The sequence below is a fragment of the Dysidea avara genome, unplaced genomic scaffold (assembly GCF_963678975.1).
Source record: "Dysidea avara unplaced genomic scaffold, odDysAvar1.4 SCAFFOLD_4_1, whole genome shotgun sequence".
Lineage (NCBI taxonomy): Eukaryota > Metazoa > Porifera > Demospongiae > Dictyoceratida > Dysideidae > Dysidea > Dysidea avara.
The window spans coordinates 45,551-73,213 of NW_027078057.1; the positions used below are offsets into that span (position 1 = coordinate 45,551).

The 27,663-nt window shown below is 38.3% G+C and overlaps 1 protein-coding gene across 3 annotated transcripts in view; it reads right to left on the bottom strand.

The window, feature by feature from the left end:
* Nucleotides 1–27,663, bottom strand: part of LOC136246163 (CUB and sushi domain-containing protein 1-like) — a 51,301-nt gene that overhangs the window by 18,943 nt on the left and 4,695 nt on the right. Inside the window, exons 2-12 of one of the 3 annotated variants that reach the window (XM_066037613.1) lie at nucleotides 25,228–25,416; nucleotides 24,988–25,173; nucleotides 24,740–24,928; nucleotides 24,492–24,680; nucleotides 24,244–24,432; nucleotides 24,007–24,195; nucleotides 23,769–23,957; nucleotides 14,252–14,440; nucleotides 14,015–14,203; nucleotides 13,777–13,965; nucleotides 13,539–13,727 (exon numbers count right to left, since the gene is read on the bottom strand). In XM_066037613.1, coding sequence (XP_065893685.1) covers nucleotides 13,539–13,727; nucleotides 13,777–13,965; nucleotides 14,015–14,203; nucleotides 14,252–14,440; nucleotides 23,769–23,957; nucleotides 24,007–24,195; nucleotides 24,244–24,432; nucleotides 24,492–24,680; nucleotides 24,740–24,928; nucleotides 24,988–25,173; nucleotides 25,228–25,381 — 2,041 coding nt within the window. In that variant the 5' untranslated portion in view covers nucleotides 25,382–25,416. Of the gene's footprint in view, nucleotides 1–13,538; nucleotides 13,728–13,776; nucleotides 13,966–14,014; nucleotides 14,204–14,251; nucleotides 14,441–23,768; nucleotides 23,958–24,006; nucleotides 24,196–24,243; nucleotides 24,433–24,491; nucleotides 24,681–24,739; nucleotides 24,929–24,987; nucleotides 25,174–25,227; nucleotides 26,419–27,663 lie in introns of those variants that run through there. The other 2 variants (XM_066037614.1, XM_066037612.1) reach the window with 2 other exon arrangements.

The window sequence follows — 27,663 nt, forward strand, 5'->3', positions numbered from 1 at the left end:
CTTGATAACGGCTAAGGCTATGGGGTTGATTTTTCACTGTTTGATGTCGCTCCATCCTGAGATGTGTCTTCTTTTGGCATACCATAGTACGTACAATGCATGTATCATGGACTTATCTTTGTCCTTCTTTGTGTCCCATTTCTTATTGCTGACAGACCAAGGTGTCGAATTGCAGTAGCATGACCCATGGCTTCCCTACAGTACTGTACGTTTATAAATGAGAATCGTCCATATTTTCTGTGGTGACTGGATTGATTGCAGAGGTGATTCTAGCACTGTTCTTTGTTTGTAACACTGTGTAATGGGCTGAACATGGCTGAAAGTGAAATGTAATGATTGCTGCACTTTCAAAACAGTAATTGATAGTTGGGGTGTGCAAATCGTTGTATTTTTGTGGTGACTGGATCGGACTGGATTGATTGCAGAGGCACTTCTTCTAATGTTTTTCGTGTGAAACAGGTTGAACATAATTGAAAGCGAAGCGTAATGGCCAGTGCACTTTCAAAGCAAAAATAGTTTGAGCATGCATTCAGACGAAAACATCAATTTTGGTGCCATCCTTTCTTTTGATGCAGTATGCATGGGTTCATCATTCATAATAATGTTACAAAAAAGTAAACAAACAACTTTAAGGAAAAATTAGGAATTTTGAAGTTCGATTAGGGATTATTGAAAAAAAAAGTAGGGAAACAAGGGAGGTCACCTACACCTGCAAATATACTAGTGAGCATTTAATCCCTTATTCATGGGTATTTCTATGATCCCTAATCGAACTTAAAATTCCTAAACTTGTAAAACATGTGCTGAGTGTCGCAATTCCAACACACTATTTGCAGGTTAACTACAAAACCTGGTAAAACTAGATATTTCATATATGTTTAAGTTGGTATATCATCATGCATGTTTTGATCATCAATACATTGCTATCTAATCCAAAACAGCCAAGTTGTACAAAAAAGAGTGCAGCCCTCAAAAAAGCTGTGGTAAAAAAAAGATTGCCCAAAATTCATCTGAATTGTTGTTATTAAAATTTTTACCATTAACCTACCATCACAACCATTTCTTGGCTGCCACCTTGGATTTCACATCTTTTTTCACCATAGCCTTTTTGAGGGCTACACTCTTTTTTACAGCTTGGCTGTTTTGGATTAGATTTCACTTCTTTTCGTATTTGTATACCCCAAAGCCGGCCTATGGCTAGCTTTGGGGCTTTTTAAACCTATCTTTTTTTCTTTACCACAGGAAGAAGAAAGATGAAGCAGATGTTAAATACTGATTTTATCAGTAAATGTACAAATCATATATATGTATAATACATATCAAGACACACGGTAGTGTGTCGTGCGGCCCAAGAAGCCGGCGCGTAACATCCGTGAGTATATTGACAGGAAGAAAGAAAACGCAATTTTCGCACCTCCGTAGCTCTGTGCTTCCTTGATGAATCAAGACGATTTTTGCTGTGGACATTCCCTCCAACTGCAGCACTCCACATTCCAAATTTGAGCGAAATCGCTTCGCGCGTTCCCGAGATATGCGACTTCAAAAATTGGCTCAGTTTCTTCATTTTTTTTTTCTTCTTATTTTTCTTTTTCTTGTCGCACACTTACAAAAACTGCTATAAAACGCAAACGCGTTATCCGATTGCTTTGAAACTTGGCACACAGAAGGGGGATATAAAGGCGCATCTCGGTACCAACTTTGGCTGGAATACGATAAACAGGCAAAGAGTTATGAGCGATTATTAACGAAAAATAACACCAATATGTTGTCACGCCTACAGGGTAAACCGCGTATGGGAAGAAGCTGAAAATCGGTGGGTGAATAGGTTAACTGTTGAACCTCAAACCTTTTGTGGTTTGAAAGAAATCGAGCTAAAAACCAGGAAGATACAACGAAAAAACCAACAGTGTGTAACAATTACGCAATCGAGATCAGCTAATAAAAAAACGACCGTTTGCCACGCCTACCAGATAAACCGCTTAGGGTAATGCTTTGAAAATCGTTGTACAGATGGAGTAATCATCTTAGAAAGGCTCATCAATGGTGTAGAAGAATCAGACTTAAAGCCACAGAGTTATAACACGAAATCCAACTTAGTGCGGCAAGTGCGAGATCGAGATACTCTAATAGAGCAGTCATCCTAATAGAGCAGTCACCCTGAAGAGAATTCAAGAGATCAGCTAGAAATAAGAAACCTGTATAGAGATCAGCTACACACAAGTCACCCTGTAGAGAGATCAGCTAGAAGAAGTTACCTTGTAGGGAGTTCATGCAACTATGGAAAGAGATAGTTCAGCTAGAAAAAATCACCTTGTAGAGTTCAGCTACAAAGAAACCACCATGTAGAGAGTTCAGCTACAAACAAATCGCCCTGTGGAGAGATCAATAGAAGAAGTTACCTTGCAAAGAGTTCAGCTACAAAGAAACCATCATGTAGAGAGTTCAGCTACAAACAAATCTCCCTGTAGAGAGATTAGCTAGAAGAAGTTACCTTGTAGAGAGTTCAGCTACAAAGAAACCATCATGTAGAGAGTTCAGCTACAAACAAATCTCCCTGTAGAGAGATCAGCTAGAAGAAGTTACCTTGTAGAGAGTTCGGTTTCAAACAAATCACACTGTAGAAAGATCAGCTAGAAGAGGTCACCTTGTAGAGAGTTCAGTTACAAAAAAACCACCATGTAGAGAGCTCAGCTACAAACTAGTGACCTTGTAGAGACATCAGCTAGAAGAAGGTACCTTGTAGAGAGTTCAGCTACAAAGAAACCATTCTTTAAAGAGCTCAGCTGCAAACAAATCACCTGTAAAGAATTCAGCTACAAATAAATCACCCTGTAGAAAGATGAGCTAGAAAAAGTTACCTTGTAGAGAGTTCAGTTACAAAGAAACCACCATGTAGAGAATTCAGCTACAAACTAGTGACCCTGTAAAGACATCAGCTAGAAGAAGTTACCTTGAGAGAGTTCAGCTACAAAAAAACCATTATTTAAAGAGCTCAGCTGCAAACAAATCACCTATACAGAATTCAGCTACAAACAAATCACCATGTAGAGAGATCAGCTAGAAGAAGTTAACTTGTAGAGAGTTCAGCTACAAAAAAACCATCATTTAGAGAGTTCAGCTTCAAACAAATCTCCCTGTAGAGAGATCAGCTAGAAGAAGTTACCTTGTAGATTGTTCAGCTACAAACAAATCACCCTGTAGAGAGATCAGCTAGAAGAAGTTACCTTGTAGAGAGTTCAGCTACAAAGAAACCACCATGTAGAGAGTTCAGCTGCAAAGAAATCACCCTGTATAAAATTCTGCCACGAACAAATTGCCCTGTAGAAAGATCAGTTAGAAGAAGTTACCTTGTAGAGAGTTCAGCTACAAAGAAACCATTCTGTAAAGAGCTCAGCTGCAAACAAATCACCTGTACAGAATTCAGCTACAAACAAATCACCCTGTAGAGAGATCAGCTAGAAGAAATTACTTTGTAGAGAGTTCAGCTACAAAGAAACCACCATGTAGAGAGTTCAGCTGCAAACAAATCACCCCGTAGAAAATACAGCCACAAACAAATTGCCCTGTAGAAAGATCAGTTAGAAGAAGTTACCTTTTAGAGAGTTCAGCTACAAAGAAACCACCCTGTAGAGAGATCAGCTAGAAGAAGTTACCTTGTAGATCGTTCAGCTACAAACAAATCACCCTGTAGAGAGATCAGCTAGAAGAAGTTACCTTGTAGAGAGTTCAGCTACAAAGAAACCACCATGTAGAGAGTTCAGCTGCAAAGAAATCACCCTGTAGAAAATTCTGCCAAAAACAAATTGCCCTATAGAAAGATCAACTAGAAGAAGTTACCTTTCAGAGAGTTCAGCTACAAAGAAACCATTCTGTAAAGAGCTCAGCTGCAAACAAATCACCTGTACAGAATTCATCTACAAACAAATCACCCTGTAGAGAGATCAGCTAGAAGAAGTTAACTTGTAGAGAGTTCAGCTACAAAGAAACCATCATTTAGAAAGTTCAGCTTCAAACAAATCACCTGTAGAGAGTTCAGTTACAAACAAATCTCCCTGTAGAGAGATCAGCTAGAAGAAGTTACCTTGTAGAGAGTGAAGCTACAAACAAATCACCCTATTGAAAGATCAGCTAGAAGAAGTCAACTTGTAGAAAGTTCAGTTACAAAGAAACCACCATGTAGAGAGTTCAGCTACAAACTAGCCACCTTGTAGAGACATCAGCTAGAAAAGTTACCTTGTAGAGAGTTCAGCTACAAAGAAACCATTCTGTAAAGAGCTCAGCTGCAAACAAATCACCTGTACAGAATTCAGCTACAAACAAATCACCCTGTAGAGAGATCAGCTAGAAGAAATTACCTTGTAGATAGTTCAGCTACAAACAAATCTCCCTGTAGAGAGATCAGCTAGAAGAAATTACCTTGTAGAGAGTTCAGCTACAAAGAAACCATTCTGTAAAGAGCTCAGCTGCAAACAAATCACCTGTACAGAATTCAGCTACAAACAAATCACCCTGTAGAGAGATCAGCTAGAAGAAATTACCTTGTAGATAGTTCAGCTACAAACAAATCACCCTGTAGAAAGATCAGTTTGAAGAAGTTACTTTGTAGAGAGTTCAGCTACAAAGAAACCATTTTGTAAAGAGCTCAGCTGCAAACAAATCACCTGTACAGAATTCAGCTACAAACAAATCACCCTGTAGAGAGATCAGCTAGAAGAAATTACCTTGTAGATAGTTCAGCTACAAACAAATCACGCTGTAGAAAGATCAGTTAGAAGAAGTTACTTTGTAGAGAGTTCAGCTACAAAGAAACCATTTTGTAAAGAGCTCAGCTGCAAACAAATCACCTGTACAGAATTCAGCTACGAACAAATCACCCTGTAGAGAGATCAGCTAGAAGAAGTTACCTTGTAGATAGTTCAGCTACAAACAAATCTCCCTGTAGAGAGATCAGCTAGAAGAAATTGCCTTGTAGAGAGTTCAGCTACAAAGAAACCATCATGTGGAGAGTTCAGCTGCAAAGAAATCACCACTGCCCAAATTTCAAGGCAATAGCTCTTTCCAATCTGAAGTTCGATTGTGGGAATAGTTGCGCTTGCTTCCTATCCGCTTTCAAACAACCAATTTCACCAAACTTTGAAGTAAAAATCTTTCCTACATCAATCAACGAAGACCAGGCTCAAGGACTACTACAGAAGAGGCCAGTTTCGACGCTTAGACCCGCGCAACAGACGCGCGACTGACTGAAACGCGCGAACCTTGGTACCGTGGTGAATAACGGTACCTGATCAGGCTAGTTTCAAGTTATAGTCTTACACTTGTTTGTTTTTGCTCGTTTTACCAGAGTGCTCGCCAATTGGAAATGGCCAGCGGAATAGCCAAGACCAAACGCCTAGCAAGCTCTCCAGCCAATAAGGAGGAAAAGAAGGCAAGAGGAGATCAGTGTATGGTTTGTTCTGAACCAGCTACTGCTGACATATTTGAGTGTCTATGGTGTGAGGGACGTCAGCACGCAAGTTGTTCAAAGCTAAGTACTGATGAATGTAATACTATAGCTAACATATCAACACCAAATATTGTATTCTTTTGTTCCTCTTGTATTCAAGTGGTCCCTGTTGCTTTACGGCACTATGACAATCAAGTGCTTGTTGAATCTAGAATTACAGCTGTCGAAACTTCCGTCATCGAGATTCAATGTTCTGAACAAAAACTTCATGAATCAGTGAAATCTGTTGAATCACAAATTGAGTCCTTTCAAAAATCAATAAAGTCGTTACTAAATGAGCACACTACACAGTTATCAAAGGTCTCTACTTCTGTTAATGCTGTACCCCCTGAATCTGCAGAGCAAATTGCAGTGTCTTTACTTTCCGAGCAAAAAGAGAAAGAAAAGCGGCAGTTGAACATAATGATCCATAAGTTAGAAGAATCCACTGCAGATGATGGCCAATCTAGAAAGCAAGATGACATCAAGAAATGTGTATCATTATTTCAGAATTACTTGGGAGCGAAAGTGGCTATTACAAATGCTTTCCGTTTCGGTAAAAAATCTAACCGACCACGTTTACTTAAACTAACCCTTAGCAGTATGGAGGAGAAAGCCTTAATACTAAGAAATAAATCTAAACTAAGATCTACCTCTCACCCAGAAGATGTCCGTAACGTATTCATCACCCCAGATTTCACACCCATTGAACAGAAGAGGAACAAGGCCTTACGGGAACAGTTAATTAATATGAACAAAACAGAAAACATCTACATGATAAAAAAAGGGAGGATAGTGCGGAGGCAAACTTAGCTTCCCCCCGCACTGATAATCAGTTACCCCTTACCCCTAGTGATCCTACTCCTAATGATTATCTTGATAATTCATTTAATCGCTCCCTTACCGTCTTATCTCTAAATTGTCAGTCTCTCTTAGCTAAAAAGGAGTCCTTTCTTAACCTTATCTGTTTCCATACCCCTGACATTATTATAGGTTGTGAATCTTGGCTCAAACCTGATGTTAAGAACTGTGAAATATTTCCATCTAATTACAATGTACATCGGATTGACCGTGCTGATGGCTATGGAGGCGTTTTTATAGCATGCCATGATTCTCTTGCTTCCTGTAACATACAGATAGAATCATCCTGTGAACTAGTGGCATGCCAGATACAACTTCCCAACCAGCCTCACTTAATTATCTGTTCACTCTACCGACCTCCATCAAGTAATGAAGCTTATTTAAATGAATGCTGCCACCAGCTGGAATCTATCAGACATAGCTATCCTGACTCAGCACTGTGGATTGCTGGAGATGTCAATCTCCCAGATATAGATTGGGTCAACAACACCATCAACAGTCATCAATACTCACTTAACCTAAACCAGATATTTCTAGACTTCCTGCAAGATAATGCTTTGTCTCAACTTGTCAATTATCCAACCAGAGGCTCAAATATACTAGATGTTTTTATTACTGACAGACCTTCGTTAGTTGAATTTTGTAACACAATTGATGGTATTAGTGACCATGAAGCTATCCTTGTGACATCTTATGTCCTTGCTCCGTTAAGACCTCCTATAGAAAGATCTATTTACCTATGGTCTCGAGCTAATTTTGATCATATAAGACAAGAAATGCAATCTTTGTGTGATGAGTTCATCACCACTTACTCGTCCTCTACACCAGTAGATGTCCTATGGAATAATTTTCTTGTGCTATGTAATGTTGGTCTGGCCATGGTTCCCACTAAGTCCACTTCCACTCAACCTAAGCAGCCCTGGGTAACCAACAATGTCAAACGCTTAAGTAGGAAGAAACAACGTGCCTACAATCGCGCACGTACTTCTGACTCCCCTTTAGACTGGTCCAAATATCATGACCTTAAAAGACAATGCCAAAGAGAATGTCGTCAAGCATTCAATAATTACATCTCTTCCCTGATAGACCCTAATAGCAGCAAAGTTACCAAAAGATTATGGTCATTCATCAAAAGTAGAAAACAAGATAATACTGGAATTGGCCCTCTTATCCACCAAGGAACTAAGTTTATTGATTCTAAGGACAAAGCTAATGTGCTGGCTGATTACTTTTCATCTGTTTTCACATGCAACAACACTTCCCATTTACCTGAAGTAAATGACATCCCTCTGCCTAGCATATCACCATTAACAGTCCATGTTGAAGGAGTGGCCCAATTACTAACTAACATCCAACCACACAAAGCTAGTGGACCAGACAATTTACCTGCTCGTTTCCTCAAGGAAGTCGCTTACGAGATTGCTCCTGTTTTATCAATTGTATTCCAGGCATCATTAGACCAAGGTCACTTACCAAATATTTGGCGAACTGCTGCAGTCGTTCCGATATATAAAAAAGGAAGTAAAACTGAGCCAAGCAATTACAGACCAGTATCCCTTACTTGTATTTGTTCCAAAATTCTAGAACACATTGTTTATTCTGCCATATCCAAACACTTAGAACACCACCAAACACTTTGTGATGAACAGCATGGATTTCGTAAGAGAAGAAGTTGCGAAACCCAATTGATTTCCACAGTGAATGATTTTGCCGAATGTCTGAATCAAAGGGGACAATGCGACATCCTTCTACTAGATTTCAGGAAGGCTTTTGATAAAGTTTCTCACTCGCTCCTGTATCACAAGCTAGCACATTACGGAGTACAAGGATCACTACTATTTTGGCTAAAATCATTTCTGAGTCACAGATCACAATACGTTATTCTAGATAACCACAAAAGTGATACCACCCAGGTCCTTTCTGGCGTACCTCAAGGCACGGTTCTTGCCCCTCTATTGTTTTTGATTTATATTAACGACCTACCTTTTTCCATCCACAATAAGATCAAACTGTATGCAGATGACGTATTGTTGTATTCTCGAATAACATCAATTGCTGACTGCTTAAGCTTACAACAGGACTTAGATCTACTTGCTCAATGGGCCAACAGATGGAAGATGACATTCAATATCCTGAAATGTGAGTTCCTGAGAGTAACAAACCAGCGCAATCCTATCTTGCACACATATTATATTGAAAATTCTCCCATTAAGGAAGTTCCATCTACCAAATATCTAGGGGTCACCATCGACAACAAGCTTACCTTCAATGACCATATCCAAACAATCACCAATAAAGCTAACCAAATCAATGCCTTTATTTACAGAAACCTGCGCCACTGTCCAAGCACTGTGAAATGTAACTGCTACAGAAGTATGGTCAGGCCAGTGCTTGAATATGCATCATCTGTATGGGATCCCCATACCTTAAATAATATTAATAGAATTGAAGCAGTACAGAGAAGAGCGGCCAGATTTTGCCTAAATGAGTTTTCAAGTTACTCTAGTGTTACTAACATGCTAAGCACACTTAACTTACCCCCTTTACAACAAAGAAGAGAGAGAGCTAAACTTATAATGATGTATAAAATTATTAATGATCTTATTGATATCCCCAAAGAGTACTTTACCCCTAATGATTCGCGATTAAGAAAAGGATACTACAGGCAACTGACGACAAACATTGACTCGTATAAATTTTCCTTTTTCCCCTCTGCAATTAAACTTTGGAACCCCCTTCCCCCCTACATAATTAATTCCCCTTCCCTGGATAATTTTTGTAACAACTTAAGTAATTATATCTGTGCATTATAATCATTTGTGATTTCTGCACAGTAAAAACAAATAATAATAATAATAATAAGTTATCAATTGTCAAAGTTGGCAAATTGGATGTGTGTGGAAGGCCCCTTTTTGCAAATCCGGTCACATATGTATTATATATATAATTTGTACATTTACTGATAAAATATTTAAAGTATATCTACTTCATCTTTACTTCTTCCTGTAGTAAAGAAAAAAAACATAGGTTAAAAAAGTCCCAAAGCTGGCCATAGGCCGGCTTTGGGGTATACAAATACAAAAAGAAATGAAATCTAATCCAAAACAGCCAAGCTGTAAAAAAAGTGTGCGGCTCTCAGAAAGGCTATGGTGAAAAAAGATGTGAAATCCAAGGTGGCGGCCAAGAAATGGCTGTGATGGTAGGTTAATGGTAAAAATTTTAATAACGACAATTCAGGTGAATTTTTGTGCCGCTTCACAAAATTTACCTGAATTGTCATTATTAAAATTTTTACCATTAACCTACCATCACAGCCATTTCTTGGCCGCCAACTTGGATTTCACATCTTTTTTCACCATAGCCTTTCTGAGGGCCGCACACTTTTTTTACAGCTTGGCTGTTTTGGATTAGATATTTATTACTACATGGTGGTTTCTGAACAATCTACAAGGTGATCCTTCTAGTTGATCTCTTTACAGGATGAATTGTTTGTAGCTGAACTATCTACAAGGTAACTTCTTCTAGCTGATCTTTCTACAGGGTGATTTGTTTGTAGTTGAACTCTCTACAGGTGATTTGTTTGCAGCTGAACTTTCTACATGATGGTTTCATTGTAGCTGAACTCTCTACAAGGTAACTTCTTTTAGCTGATCCCTCTACAGGGCGATTTGTTTGTAGCTGAACTCTCTACATGGTGGTTTCTTTGTAGCTGAACTCTCTACAAAGTGACTTCTAGCTGAACTACGTAGTTGAACTCCCTACAAGGTAACTTCTTCTAGCTGATCTCTTTACAGGGTGAATTGTTTGTAGCTGATCTCTATACAGGTTACTGGTTTCTAGCTGATCTCTTGTATTCTTTTCATGGTGACTGCTCTATTAGGATGACTGCTCTATTATAGTATCTCGATCTTGCACTTGCTACACCAAGTTTGATTTCGTGTTATAACTATGTAGCTTTAAGTCTGATTCTTCTACACCATTGAAGAGGCTTTCTAAGATGATTACTCCAGCTGTACAGTGAATTTCAAAGCATTATCCCAAGCGGTTTTTCTGGTAGGCCTGGCAAGTAGTCGTTTTTTTATTAGCTAATCTCGATTGCATAATTGTTACATAATAGTTAGACGTCAAGAACCAGGGTTCTACGGGATTTAGAAAACTCGAAGGCCCTAGGATGTAGCACCCAAACACAGCGAGGGTGCTACTAAGGGCCTAAGGGTTTTGTAAATCCCGTAGAACCCAGTGGTTCTTGATGTTTAACTTATTTAGACTACAACTCATTATTGTACCTTGAGTTGACAGCTGCTTGTAAACGAGAAATGTATGGCAAATTACTAGAAACAAGCCCTCTACACCTCCCTACATGGCTGGACCTCAGCGTGGCTGTTGCTACCCGTTTAAACACCCATGGGTTTCCAATGTTACAGGCGCGTGCTATGTTTCGAAGTACTGGACTCAAGCGACTGGACTACAACTCATTGTTGCTGTTGTTGTACCTTGACAGCTGCTTGTAAGCAAGTAATGTAGTGTCGATTAGTACAAACAAGCCCATTACACTTCCCTCAAATTCAGTACGGTTGTTACTAGTCATTTAAATGCCCATGCATTGCCAATGTTACAGGCGCGTAATTATCGTGTTTCGTATTGCCTCAGAGCGTGGTCTCTATTGGACATGAGCGTGGCTCTACGAGATTTAGAGACCACGTTTTCAGCCAATCAAATTTCAGTATCAAACTTGTTGTAGTCTAAACACTGTTGGTTTTTTTGTTGTATCTTCCTGGTTTTTAGCTCGATTTCTTTCAAACCACAAAAGGTTTGAGGTTCAATAGTTAACCTATTCACCCACCGATTTTCAGCTTTTTCCCATAAGCGGTTTACCCTGTAGGCGTGACAACATATTGGTGTTATTTTTCGTGAATAATTGCTAATAACTCTTTGCCTATTTATCGTATTCCAGCCAATATTGGTACAGAGATGTGCCTTTACACTCCCCTTCTGTGTGCCAAATTGCAAGGCAATCGGATATTGTGTTTGCATTTTATAGCAGTTTTTGTAAGTGTGCGAAAAGAGGAAGAAAAAGAAAAAAAATACAAAAAAAACAAACGAAGAAACTAAAGCAATTTTTGAAGTTGCATATCTCGGGAATGCTTGAAGCGATTTCACTCAAATTTGGAATGTGGAGTACTGAAGTTGGAGGGTGTGTACACAGCAAAATCGTCTTGTTTCATCAAGGCAGCACAGAGCTATGGAGGTGCGAAAATTGCATTTTTGCTCTTCCTGTCAATATACTCACGGGTGTTGCGCACCGGCTTCTTGGGCCGCATGACACACTACCGTGTGTCTTGATGTATAAGCTAAGACAATTGACAAACAACTGCTGGTGGCTTTTCAGATGTGTGGTGTGATTCAATTGTGTGTGTGTGTGTGTGTGTGTGTGTGTGTGTGTGTGTGTGTGTGTGTGTGTGTGTGTGTGTGTGTGTGTGTGTGTGTGTGTGTGTGTGTGTGTGTGTGTGTGTGTGTGTGTGTGTGTGTGTGTGTGTGTGTGTGTGTGTGTGTGTGTGTGTGTGTGCGTGCATGCATGACACTGGATTTGTGATATGAAGAAACTAGCTGTGAAGACGCATTCAGTAAGGAGACTAGTTTCATACATTGCAACACTTATTTGCAGATAGTTTATTTGTGGCTGAATGTTTGTCAAGGATTTTTTTAGCATATTTTGTGGTTTTGTTTTCTTATGATTACTTTGTGGTTTAATTTATGCAAACAAAAACAACTTAGTGAAGATTGTTAGTCCACAGCATTTACTTAGAGGTATAGTAACCAAGTTGTTAATGTATTCATACAAACACAGTAACAATTTGTAAGTTTCAAATTGTAAAATTCACACAAATTGGACCTCATACATACTCCTGCCACACAGAGTATAACCTGGGTATGTACCCCATGATAGTTCATTGACCTATCTCTAAGTATCATGCCTATTTAACAAGTAAATTTTCATACAGTATAAATATTTAAAAAGTAAACCATTTTCTATACATATTTCTGGTTGGGAGAAAATATTGGCATGTTTTACCATTCAAATCACTGTAACTTTAGAAGTTAAGCTATGGAGTTTCTGTAAAAACTAATGTTTCTTTAGGGAAAGAGCTTGAATTTGATACCAAGTTCATGGATATTGGATCATATAAACACGAAATAGGGACAAAACTGACAGTTTTTGAACATTAAATTGTCTGTAAAGGTCACCAAAGGTCAAATCTGAGGTGGCTCCTTATTGAAAAATAATCTTTTTCATACACACAAATTTTTGTCAAGTTTCATACTTTTATCCAGAAGTGCACAAAAAGACCTTTTTAAAAAGGCTTACAACCCTGACTACTATTCTAGTACCTCGATTGAACATTTGTTACTCCTGGTAGGCCAATTCGCTGGTTTTTCATCTGATTTCTTGTAAGCCACTGAAATGCTTTTCTAGAATACTTAATCTACTTCTATACTAACAAAACTCGATTGCAGGTTTCTAGGCATTTTTGTTATAACTCCATGATTGCTAGCACAATTTCTTTGAAACCGTAAAAGGTTTGCACTGCAATGGTTACCACATGTTAGTCCATGATTTTCAAGTTATTCCTTCAAGCAGTTTACCCTGCGGCCATGACAAAAATTCTTTTTGCATTTTTTTTTTCAAAAATCACTCTTGCTCTTTATCCAATGTGTTTGAAACTTTGAATGTAAATGTGCTGTATTATACAAATTTGAAGCAAATAATGACCAAAGCATGCTTGAGTTATAGTGGTTTTTCTAGGAGTGAAAAGAAGATTAAAATACAAAAAACTATGAAGGCACATATCTCAGTGATGGATGGGTGGATCGCACTCAAATACGAAACAGGAAGTGCCCCACCCCTAGGAAGTTTCCACAGCAAAAATGGTTGATTTTTGGTGGTAAGGAACTATTGAGCTACGGATGTGTGAAATAGCATTTTCTATGTGTAAAATACACATCTGTCTGTCATGTTCTTGTACTAACTGTACTTGGCCACATGAAACAATATTATGTGTCTTGATGCCTTGAAAAACATTCATCTTAAAACTGCTAATGAATGTATGATTTGGATCATTTTACAAAATACAGTCACATTTTATACACATTTCACATGAACTATATACTAGTTAGTCATTTTAAAAGTACATACCTTTTCTACACACATCATCACTACCACTCCAGCTCCCATCACTCTGACAGGTCCTAGTGTCACTACCAGTTAGCTCATAACCAGTGTTACATGTGAAACTACAAGTGTCTTCATAGGAAGGAACTCCATCATCTCCCAGTGAACAAGTAATCATTCCATTATTAGGGTCAGTAAGTGATGAACAGGGAACTAAAGAAAGGTCACACTGCCCATCCAGTCTTACCATTTCTATATATACCTTTTCTACACACATCATCACTACCACTCCAGTTCCCATTACTCTGACAGGTCCTAGTGTCACTACCAGTTAGCTCATAACCAGTGTTACATGTGAAACTACAAGTGTCTTCATAGGAAGGAACTCCATCATCTCCCAGTGAACAAGTAATCATTCCATTATTAGGGTCAGTAAGTGATGAACAGGGAACTAAAGAAAGGTCACACTGCCCATCCAGTCTTACCATTTCTATATATACCTTTTCTACACACATCATCACTACCACTCCAGTTCCCATTACTCTGACAGGTCCTAGTATCACTACCAGTTAGCTCATAACCAGTATTACAAGAAACAGAACAATTGTCTTTATATGAAATAACACCATCATCTCCAACAATGCAATTGATATGTCCATTATTGGGTTGTGTAAGTAGAGGGCAATGAACTGTAACACAACACACTTGTCTTGCAATGCAGTACTATACAAACTTACCTTTTCTACATATGGTCTCATTACCACTCCAGCTCCCATCACTCTGACAGGTCCTAGTGTCACTACCAGTTAGCTCATAACCAGTGTTACATGTGAAACTACAAGTGTCTTCATAGGAAGGAACTCCATCATCTCCCAGTGAACAGTTGATCATTCCATTATTAGGACCAGTAAGTGATGGACAAGACACTATAAAATATGTATGAATGTTTATATAGTGAAACATTTCATAGTTCATTATTCAATTATGCAAAAATAGCTAAGCTATAAAAAAGGTGCGGGCTTTAAAATCCTGGGTGAAAGTAGCTGTGAAATTTAAAGGTGGTGGCCAAGAAATGGTTACAACAATGTTAATGCTAATCATTTTAAAAATCAAAGGTGGTGGCCAGGAAAGTGATGTTGATGCTAATCATTTTAACAATTGTGAACATGTTGTATTCTCTAGTGAGAGTGTCTAAGATTAATGAACAGGTAATTATAATAATAATAAGCACCACTTGGGGATAAGCACCTCTCAGATAGTAGACATATGTGTTTATTTTGGGAGAAACTTCTGATTTGGACAGGGTATTCAGTGGCGGATCTAAAAAGAAGGGTTTCAGGTTCATGAAATTTTCAATAACTGTGATCCCAGACTTGTGGATTACAGTTATTGAAAACTTCATGAACCTGAAACCCTTCTTTTTAGATCTGCCACTGAATACCCTGTCCAAATCAGAAGTTTCTCCCAAAATAAATGCATATGTCTACTATCTGAGAGGTGCTTATCCCCAAGTGGTGCTTATTATTATTATTATTATAGTTACCTGTTCATTAATCTTAGACACTCACTAGGGAAAACAACACATTCAGTACACTGTGAATACTTCACACCTTGAGGCTGGTTTAGTACTTGTAAACGGTCTGGTTTGGCAAGAATCAGTGGTTCACTGATGGATGGTCTGATAATGTTGGCCAGATGGTTATTCTGTTGATTTTGCTACATATCAGCCACTAAGAAACACAGCCCTGTAATCTCGTGTCTGGACTCCAATCATGGTCTGCCTTCATTTTGAAGTCTATCTCTTGCCCACCCCATCACCCCCACCCTCCATCCCTTTGTGATACTACTTAGCTCATCTAACTGCTCAAATTTTCTATCTTATTTGGTGGGAAACTCTGCAAGCAGCTACAAGTGCTGGAAGTGTTCTGAAAGATAATAGATCGATGCACCTTTTGCGTAAATTTCATATGCATGTTTGCTATCCTTGGCGAGTTATACTGACTTGAATTCTTTAAAACCATTTATCTCAAAACTTCTTATGTGCACAATTCGGAGCGTTTTCCCAAAATCTAGTCACAATTATTGGCATCAACATCATTGTAGCTATTTCATTAGCTGTACTTTTTTGATTTCACCTTTTTCAGTCACGCTTTTTAAGGCCACACCCTTTTTTTTACAGTTTGCATGGATTTTAATTCTTTTTGTATGTATGTTGGGGCCATTTCAAAGTAACAGTAACCTATTATTCATTACTACCAGCAAAGTAGCGTACGTGTTACAATTACATGTTACTATAAAAATAAAAGTAAATAGTGAACTTTTGTAAATGAGACCCATCCAAAAACAGCTTATAGCTGTAAAAAAAGTGCGCGTCCAAGTAAAGCAGAGTTAACTGCGACAAAAAGTAATGATATCATAATGCGGCCATGTGCGAGGTGTGCAAGTTGTAAAATTAATATTAGCTAATCTGATAATACAATATTGTTGTTAAAGTGTTAATGAGAACTATGTGATGCTGCTAGTTTTTAAGTGTGTGAGCATCTTCATAAATGCCACACAAATTTAATTCTCAATAAAGCAATGTGTATAGATTCTCTGATAGCAATAAATAGTTTGAGTTTGGCCACCTTTCCTTTGTTCGTAGCATTGCTGTATACAGGAAAGACGGCCACACTCAAACTATTTATTGCTATCAGAGAATCTATACACATTGCTTTATTGAGAATTAAATTTGTGTGGCATTTATGAGGATGCGCACACACTTAAAAACTAGCAGCATCACATAGTTCTCATTAACACTTTAACAATAATATTGTATTATCTGATTAGCTAATATTAATTTTACAACTTGCACACCTCGCACATGGCCGCATTATGATATCATTACTTTTTGTCGCAGTTAACTCTGCTTTACTTGGACGTGCACTTTATTTACAGCTATAAGCTGTTTTTGGATGGGATTTCAATACGAATAAGCAATGCACTGTTGATAACAGGTGAGTTTCCATGGTTTTGACAGAAACCCCAGATTACAGTGACAGAATAACTGTAATTTTAGTGGCCAGGGCCGCCCACATGGGGGGGTAACTGGGGTATTTTGCCCCCTGCCCCAGCCCAAAAGGGGCCCCTTGAATACCTGTTTAAAGAAAGATTGGTATACTCTAATAGAGCAGTCAGGATCTAGACCCTTCCTTGCCCCTGGGCCCCTCTTTAACTGTTTTCCCTGGGCTCTCTAATTTCTCTGGACGGCCCTGTTAGTGGCATGCAACTGCAGTCAACTACCACCCATTTTAACTAGTAAACCCTTAATAACACTTTGCCTTTCATCTTGTACTGCATTAAAACGATCAAGATACTCTATTAGAGCAGTCACAAAACAGCTGTAACACAGCAATCAATATTTAGCATAGTTACAACTTCTGCTTAGCATCGGATTGTATAGTTTAAATTACTAGCTACTTACAGACTTTACAATATAAAAATATGGCACTTGTAGAAATGTGACTGTTCTATTAGAGTATCTCGACATTGACTAATTCAAGCGAAGAAGCTATGCCTCTGCCAAGAGACCTTGTGAAATGAAATGAGAATAGTAAAGAAAAGGCAAGTATGTACAGAGACAATAGAAGGGCGCGTAATTATGTCCTGTTGTAAATAAATGCCTTTAAAATTTATATTACTACTAAATAAGCGCACCAGAATAGGCTTGTGAGGCTGTTGTCTCCGAGGTTGTCTCATTACTTGTCTTTTCGTGTTGAAGGGATTTAGTCACAATTGGTGAGTTTAACTATACAAGTATTTGTGTTGTAAAACTTAATTGTAAAAAGGCGATTAGCACATATCATGATAAACATGTATTTGTCACAGTAGAGTCTCTGACGATTATTATGCACCTATCAATGTATTGCCCCACTACCCCCCCCCCCTCCCCACGGGCATATATGGGGCTATAGTGGGGATTTGACACAGCCGAATGTCAAATGCCCCATAGTAGGGCAAACCTATCGTGTCAAATCCCCACTGTTGGCCCCAGTTGCAACGCGGGATTAACTCGGGATTTGATATAGCGAAGGAAGTTACAACAAAAATATTTGGGCACTTACTGAACGATCGTCAAATACCCCATAGTGGGGCAGCAGTTTCGTGTCAATTCCCCCTGTAAAGCCCCACTTACGCTTGAGGGGGGGTGGTGGGGCAATACATTGATAGGTGCATTACGAGACATTGGACCAGGGTAAAATATTTACTGCTATATTTAGAGGTTGTAGCGTTTGTATATCTTAGTATCTTAATAAATAATCCTCCATGATCACTAATCACTAATAGTACAGTGAAAACTGGTCATTATTCAGGCCGTAGGGACAAGAATTTTCTGACTTAGCTTTTTAAAGAGGTGGCTGCATTTTGCGGCCTTAAAAAAGGTAAGAAGCATGCTGTTCTAACTGGCTATAGAGATGGATTTAGTGTGTGACAGTGTATCAGACAGTGAGTGCTGGCAGCAAGGGGGCAGCCAATCTGTTAGAGCACCAAAGGCACTGCTTCAGACTTAGGCAGTTGGCTGTCAGCCCAAAGTGTAAAAGTTTCACTATTGGTCCTTAAAAGCTCCTGATGAAGAAAGTGATGAAGTCATTATCCATACGATATATTTTTCAGAGTATCCATTTCAGTTCTACAATATAGTAGCCAAGCATAAGATGAACATAACACAGCATTCTGGTGGTTTAGTGGTGACCACAACACTGCCTGAGGTAAACTGTGGTGAGATTTGAGACTACCGGAAGCCCTGGAATGCCTTCAACACATGAAATACCAAATATCTAATGCCTGGCTTTCATCCACAGTGGACCTGTCTTGGTGGCCACTTGTACAGAAGGAAAACAGCTGCCACACAGTCTTTCGAGTGAACAGCTAGTTTCCACACCTCTTAATTATCAATTTGTAAAATCTTGAGCAAAATTGTGTGTGCAAGCTAGTGTGATGTTGTGCATTGGCAGTGCCGTGTATATGGTTGCTGCCTAGCATTGACACATCATGAGTATTGAAGTCACAATGTGTTACTGTATCATCCATCTAAATACAATCTCTGAATGTGTCATTTAGTGTAGAGAGCAATCTTCCACAAGAAGTGACCTGCAGGTTTCAGTGTATATTGTTAACCATTAATATTGTTCACCATTGTGATTGTGAACTGTATGTACAGTGAAACCTCACTTAGTGGCCGCCTCTTTAATAAGACCACCTCATTATATTGGCCACCTCTAGTAGACCCCAAATATAGCTAAGCAGTACTTTATGACCTCATTAATAAGGCCACCTTGTTATTCAGGCCAAATTTTTTGGTTCCACAGCTGGCCATATTAATGAGGTTCCATTGTACTTATGTGAATTTTTATTTTTCGTAACTTTTCTTCAGGTTTACTGATGGGCACTATGAAGCATTGTTGACTGGTCTGTACATAATGTGGTGACTTGAAATGCTAAAACAGTACGTAGCATGTCTTGTATGTACATGTAGTGTGTTGTAGTGTGTCCACACATCCACACATCTTAGAAATAAATATAATTGTATTCTCTATACTCAGTTCCATTGTGCCACTGGGTCATAAGTGGGTTGAGTATGGATAATCCAGGACATTTGAGTCACATTTTGTCCTGGCCAAGTGGATCTCATCCACTGACAGAATATACAGGATCAGATCACGTGTATAAATTACAGTGGAACTTGTTTATTGCCACCTTCACTCAATAACCAGGTAACAGTGCATAAATTCTCAATTGGAATTGGCTTTTCAAGAGAGGTTGTCTTTCTATACTGGTGGCCATTAAGACAGGTTGTACTGATAGAGTGTACATACTAGAGATGCAACGATATCCTCCACTTAGTGTCGTTTGATAGTGATGCAATGGAGACTATGTATTGTTGAATTTAAATACTATACTATTATATTGCAACTCTAGCACGTATTTATAACAGGAATGTTTGTTAACTGTTTAGACATACTGGAGCAACACCCACTCATCTGGATTCTACAAATGGAGTCATATCAACTTGTCATCGTTAGGGACCCGCCGATTATGCTGGCATAATAATGAGTATAATAGGTGCCTGAAAGCATTGAGCATAATGCTAGCATAATAGGAAGAAAATTTGTGCAATGCTATAAATTCTTGCTTATCAAAATACATATCCAACAAAAAGATCGATATACTCTAATAGAACAGTCAGTAATTCTAATAAAATTATCAGGTAGATGACTGTTCTATTAGAATATATCGATCTTTTCTGTGACATGCATTTTGACAAGCAAGGATTTACAGTCTGTGCTTCAACCACTTACTGCTTTTCCATAAAGTACAAAGTTATTAGAGAAAACATGAGAACTGAGGTAAAAATATTGAGCATAATTTGAGCATAATAGGTAATCTGATGCTTATCTGATGTATGTTCGACCAATTTTAGAATATGCTGCTTGTTCCTGGGCCCCCCATTCTAAATGTAACATCAATAAACTGGAATCAGTACAGCGACGAGCAGCAAGATTTGTAAATGGCGATTACCGATATACGAGTAGTGTTACTGAGATGATAAATACACTAAGATGGAACAGCCTGCACAGCCGTAGAGATACTCTCAGATTACAAATGATGTATAAGATTACCCACCATATAATAGACTTAAAACTACCTAACTATATCAACTACAATCCAGGAATTACTAGAGGCCATGATTACAAACTTACTGTACCCTTTACACGGATTGATCCATACAAGTTTAGCTTTTTCCCAGCCACCATTGCATTATGGAACAAATTACCAACTGAAATAGTTAACGCTACTTCAACTGACTGTTTTACTTACTTACTTAATATTAATTAATTTTGTACATATATTGCACTTATGCACCTATCAATGTTATCCCCCACCTCCCCCCTCCCGGGCGTAGTGGGGGAAATGGTGGGGATTTGACTTTTTGAAAAATCAAATTCTCCACCCACTGGGGAACAACTAGTGGTCAAATCTCCATGTAGTGTCGCTGGAATAAACTTTAGGAAACAGATCAATTCTCATAGCTCGCAAGCTAAAGCAAACGCCTAAAATTTCGAACGGTTAAATGCCCCACTAGTGGGGCAAAATTTCTGATCAAATCGGCGAAAATCCCCCACTAATCCCTTAGTAAGCCTGGGAGGGGGGTAGTGGGTCTTAACATTGATAGGTGCATTACATACTCGCTTGCAAGGTTTTGCAATTATCATAATAATAATAATAATAATAAATATTGAGCATTAATTTGAGCATAATAGGTAAATTTTTGAGCAGTGCAGCATAACATAATAGGTAAAATAATGAGCATAATCGGCGGGTCCCTAGTCATCGTACTTACTTGTTACTCCCATTGTGCTTGGATGAATATACATGCCGTCATGTGAGACTTGCTACCATGGCGGGCCACTGGAAAACATTTTCATAGCAGTTATATTACAGTCATTATTGTACAATTCTTACATTATTGTTGTGAAAAGTGTTTGGTATTCATGTGTCCTCTGTATGTTGTAATTACATGTGCAATTTTTGTGTGGGGGTGCTATAAAATGCAATAATGCATGGTGACAATTGGCTAGCTATATGTTCTAATTACTCGCAGCTTGTGTCAACAACTGGTAACCGCAGTTGTACTCTGTGTCATTCTTTAAGCCGCGCCCTTAGAGGACAAATTACGTCACGGTGGGGGCGACTAAATTCAAATTTAAAAACGAACGATGGTATGCAGCACCATAGATTATATCTGTGGACTATAATCTATGGCAGCACACTTTGTGGCCGTATGCACTGATTAACTACATAGAGCGCCAGTTCATCAATACCCAGTGACCGCAGTTGTGCTCTGCGTCATTCTTTAAATTCCGAGTAAAATTCTTAGAAAGCAAATTACGTGGGGGCGACTAAATTCAAATTTCAAACTAGCCATTCTCGAAAACATATGTTTCAATCTAAACGAAACTTTTAGAACAGTTTAAAGATACATTGCCCTACATGCCAAGCAAGTATTGCGGAAAACAACAATCTGGGATTTATATTTGGCCTCTAGGTCGACTGAGGACGACTGAAACTTCGTTTGGTGCTGAAATTACGACTGTAGGGTAATCATGTATGGTGAAATCGATGATGTGAATCTTGAGGCGATTGAGTGAATACTGAAGCGATAGCAGGGCAATCAATGTTTGGAATGCACAAAGGAACGCAAGGCATATACCTGCGGTTGCGTCTAACCGCATGCGATTAAAAAAAATAAAATGAAACTTCCCCTTTGATGTCGGCAATCTCGATCACGAAACAATCGGCATGGATTTGCTTCACTGCTTGTGTGGTAGTTACTAGTGACACGATGAGTTCAACTCTAGAGTTTCAGAGGGACAGCGTAAGTGGCGGGTGAGTTACAGGAAGGCCGAATTTGACAACGTTCGTTCCTGTAACATCCTCACGTAGTGGTCGCGTCATTTATTGTCTGCGGCGCGCGTTTCTGCTTTACTGGCCGCGCGACTCACTACCGTGAGTCTTGATATCTATTTAAAATTGTCAGAAATTCAGCTGCCTTATAATCTTTCCAGCTCCAGAACTTGTTCTAGTTACACATTAACCTATCAACACATCGAATTGGCATGAAATGCAAAGGTCACATGATTAGCTAAATACTGCTCACTGTGTTGTGGTGGCTTTCTGTAATGGTAACAAGGATTATAGGTTATATGTGTATAGTGTACTATGATAGACAGTAATTTGCTGTAGTCCCTTCCTCTTTAATTTTGTAAACAACCTCTTGCCCTCTTTATGACCAACCCCTTTTGGAGCTTGCCTGATAAAGAGTTAAATACTATCTAAAATGGTGGGAAACTTGATACCTGTACACTGGTTGCTCTGGAAGGTAACTAATTGGTGTAATATTTGGTACAGGTAGCTTCAACCATTGGAGAGCTACAACACACTGAATGCTTAAATCTGACATTTCTCTCTTTTTTTTTTAAAGACCAGTCTCTTAAACCAGATTACAAGTTAGGAAATTTTCATAGAAAACTTTCATTAGTACATCTGCTGCACATGTAGGTGACCTCTCTTGTTTCACTATTTTTTACTTTTATGATCCCTAAAAAAGCTAATGATTTTCCTTGTAATTGTGAAATTATGAACTTTCTACTTACTATACTCTCTAGAATTCCTATGGATATAATTACATGAAAATAACAAGGAGAAAATGTCCTGACCACCTGGTAGACTCCTGTAAGTGTTTGAACGTAAATCGGATGGCTGCAGCTTCGAGGCCACCTAGGTCCAGTCATGGATTTTTTCTCCTTTCTCCAACTTTTCAAACACACCTTATGTAGCGAAAGTCTTTGAGCAGGCTGTAGGACCAGTGTTCTACAGACCTTCAGCACTTGTGCTGTAAAGCATTAATAAATTTAAATATGTATATTATATATATAGAGTAGATTTAGTTATCATTTACAAGGTAGAAATTAAGTGAGCTGAGCAGCACAGCAGTGGTTCAGTGGTGAAGGGTTTATGGAGATCTCTGGTTCGAACTCTTGACAAATTTTTTCCAAATTTTTTTGCTGGTACTTGGTGACTGTTCTATTAGAATATTTTGACTGTACAAGTTGGCAACTCTGTAGCTCTCACTACAATTTCATTTAACTACAAAGGCTTGAGCTATGATGGTCAACCTATGCACAAATTGATTTTTGTTTTTTCCTCAAGTGCAGGCATGGCAAAATGATCTTTATTTACACATATAATTGTCCATAACTCTGAGAACATTTATCAGATTCATACATGAATCGGTCCAATGCATCCTTAATGTACGTCAAATTTCAAAGAGATAAAGTTTGGCTTTTAAGTTTGACTTTTGTACAGTGTGCACAAAGATTAAGATAAAGCAAGCCCCCCAAAAAGACAAGTATTGTGCCTCACTTTTAGGGCTTGCATTTTATAAGGTGATTTTTGACTTAGTACTTGGGTGGTGAAGATGAGCTCTTTTGAGAAGAAACATGGAGCTATGCATTTGTGAAAAAAGCTTTTATTTTTTCCTGTTAATATATCCATGGCGTGGCATGCTAGCTTTCTTGGCTACACTACACACTGCCATATGTCTTGATTGTCAGTAATTATACATGTCAAATGCTCACACATGTGTATGGTGCTACATTATAATTACTAAATGGCAGATAATTTGTTCTGTTGCCATTGATCACAATTATTTACCTCTTCTACACACATCATCACTACCACTCCAGCTCCCATCACTCTGACAGGTCCTAGTGTCACTACCAGTTAGCTCATAACCAGTGTTACATGTGAAACTACAAGTATCTTCATAGGAAGGAACTCCATCATCTCCCAGTGAACAAGTAATCATTCCATTATTAGGGTCAGTAAGTGATGAACAGGGAACTAAAGAAAGGTCACACTGCCCATCCAGTCTTACCATTTCTATATATACCTTTTCTACACACATCATCACTACCACTCCAGTTCCCATTACTCTGACAGGTCCTAGTGTCACTACCAGTTAGCTCATAACCAGTATTACAAGAAACAGAACAATTGTCTTTATATGAAATAACACCATCATCTCCAACAATACAATTGATATGTCCATTATTGGGTTGTGTAAGTAGAGGGCAATGAACTGTAACACAACACACTTGTCTTGCAATGCAGTACTATACAAACTTACCTTTTCTACATATGGTCTCATTACCACTCCAGCTCCCATCACTCTGACAGGTCCTAGTGTCACTACCAGTTAGCTCATAACCAGTGTTACATGTGAAACTACAAGTGTCTTCATAGGAAGGAACTCCATCATCTCCCAGTAAACAAGTGATCATTCCATTATTAGGATCAGTAAGTGATAAACAAGGCACTATATGCATTAAGGATATACAGATATACAGTGAAACTAAAACATTTAAAATCTGTCACCTCTTCTACACACATCATTACTACCACTCCAGCTCCCATCACTCTGACAGGTCCTAGTGTCACTACCAGTTAGCTCATAACCAGTGTTACATGTGAAACTACAAGTGTCTTCATAGGAAGGAACTCCATCATCTCCCAGTAAACAAGTGATCATTCCATTATTAGGATCAGTAAGTGATAAACAAGGCACTATATGCATTAAGGATATACAGATATACAGTGAAACTAAAACATTTAAAATCTGTCACCTCTTCTACACACATCATCATTACCACTCCAGCTCCCATTACTCTGACAGGTCCTAGTGTCACTACCAGTTACCTCATAACCAGTGTTACATGTGAAACTACAAGTGTCTTCATAAAAAGGAACTCCATCATCTCCCAGTAAACAAGTGATCATTCCATTATTAGGATCAGTAAGTGATAAACAAGGCACTATATGCATTAAGGATATACAGATATACAGTGAAACTAAAACATCTAAAATCTGTCACCTCTTCTACACACATCATCATTACCACTCCAGCTCCCATTACTCTGACAGGTCCTAGTGTCACTACCAGTTACCTCATAACCAGTGATACATACAAGACGACATATATCTTCATAAGAGGTTACTCCATCACTTCCTAAATTACACCTGTATGTTCCATTGGGACTTGTCAGTGAAGGACAGTGAACTATAATATATGCAACATGAGTCATTTGCAGTGTGAATCCATGTCTTTCCTCACCTTTTCTACACACATCATCACTACCACTCCAGCTCCCATCATTCAGACATGTCCTAGTATCACTATCAGTTAGCTCATAACCAGTGTTACATGTGAAACTACAAGTGTCTTCATAGGAAGGAACTCCATCATCTCCCAGTGAACAAGTGATCATTCCATTGTTAGGATTAGCAAGTGATGGACATGGAGCTATCAAATTAAGTATTATCATACAGTATGATGGTACTGTATAGTAGGGACCACAAAGGAGTAAGCATGGCTCATGAAATAAAATCACACAAAAACCAGTCTCAATTTTCCCTGATGACGATGAGGCAGTATTGGTTGGGTAAAACTAATCCCAAACAAGCTTTCAGATCGATCCAAACCACTTTCAACAAGTTGCTACAGAATTAAAAAAAATTATTTAATGGAATTTTCTACTGACTGAGTAACTGATTCCTTGAGACAAGCGTAACGCGATAGTGGCTAAGGCTACGGGCTTGATTTTTTCGCTGTTTGACATTGCTTTGGCCCGAGAGGTGCCTTTTGGCATACCGCAGTATGTACAATGCATTCTTCATGGATTTACTACTGTCCTTTGTGTCCCATTCATCTTTGCTGACAGCGAAAAGTGTCAATTTGGCGGTAGCACATGATGGCTTCCCTTCTTAATGGAAATCGTCTGTATTTTTCATAATGGCTATTTTGATTGCAGAGGTGCTTTTCAAACAGTTCTTGATTCGTACTGCTATGTAATGGGTTGAACATAGCCAACAACGAAGTGTAATGGATACTTCACTTTTCAGATGATAATTGATATAACTGGGGTGCGCGGCACATAACACTTCTTATTGTTTTATTGTGAGTTAATATCATGCAGTACTCCAGCCTGTTTCAACATTTTTTATCGATGTGCTATGGTCCCTACTCCAGTTGAAAATTCCTTTTTTTGTGTATACTTGTACACAACTATAATTACAACTAATTTACCACATGCAGTTGTTGTAGATGCCAATTACCAAGGTTAATAATTGAAAGCTAATGGTATTCAATTTGTAAATCAACAGACTGTCAATAATTCAAACACATGTTCTGATTAAATTTGTTACTTAAGACTATATTCACAGGCTTTTAAACCTTCTCACCAGTCCCTAGTTGGATAGCATTTACAGAATAGAACAGAAAGCTTGAACAAAATATCAAGTACAAGGAAAAATTAGGAATTTTAAGGACTGAAACGGATAGGATTCACTATCCGGATATCCTATAATCAAAACTTTTCCGAATTAATGACATCATCACTTGCTATGAAACATTTTATGGTAACATGCTTGTTTAATACCACAGAAACAAACCTAAGATTCGTATGGAAATAAAGTGGGGTTTGAATCTGCCAGAAACAAGATTGGCAGTTGGAGAAAACACAAAGCAGCTTCTAAAAGACCTTGTTCAGGTACAACTGTAGTAAACAGCTCTTTATATGGTGATAACTCTTCCACTACAATTTCTTCAGCAACATTTGTAACTGTGCTTTGTCATTGGCAATGAGCATGGTAACTCGCAAACAATCTAATTAACTTTCCAGCCAATTACTGTATCAGCTTTGGTACAACTAGCTTCAACTACCTTGTAGTGTCTCAATTGGAAAAATGATTCATATCTCATGATGAGTCTTTAATTATGATAAAAAAATTTAAAAACTGTTCTGATGGCTTCAAATTACTATTCAGATAGTAAATTATTATCTGGATATCCAGATAATACAGATATCTGTTTCAGCTCTACTTACCAGGTCAAACAGGCCTGGAATGGTTCAACTACTACCACATCAAAGATCATTTGAATATCAAAATTGTTAGCCATCTGGTTGAACCCAATAGCATTAAAAAATCCTATCTAAAATTCCAATCTCATCAATGTATTATAGTAACTTTTGCAAGCCAAATGTGCTAGTTTGCTTCTCAAAGCTCTTGCTAAACCCATACTTAGTTACCTTCATCCATAGGTCTGGTCTGGCAGCTCAAAATCCACTGAAATACATGGTGCAGGTGAGTCAGATACTGTAATGGCATCATAGGCAGCTGGGCCAGCCAAGGTACTGAATCTAATGCATGCATACCTCATTGTCATTTGATTCAAGTAAGTTTATTAAAGTCCTCTATGTACTTGAAATGGGGTTTGAATATATTTTTTACAATGAAACTTTAATCATGTGAGTGCAATTCCATACATTGGATTGCTTTAATCGTTTACTGGACAAGATAGTAACATCAATAGGTGTTTTTAAGCTTTGCATCCTTGCTATTGGAGACTTATTCATTGATTCAGCACCTATTCTGGTATTTGTTTGCAAAAGTTGCATTTTTTCCATCAAATCTCAGCTTATTGATGGCTTAGCTAGATGGCTAACAAGCTTCAATTTTTGCTATACTTCTTAAGCAGGTACTTTAACTA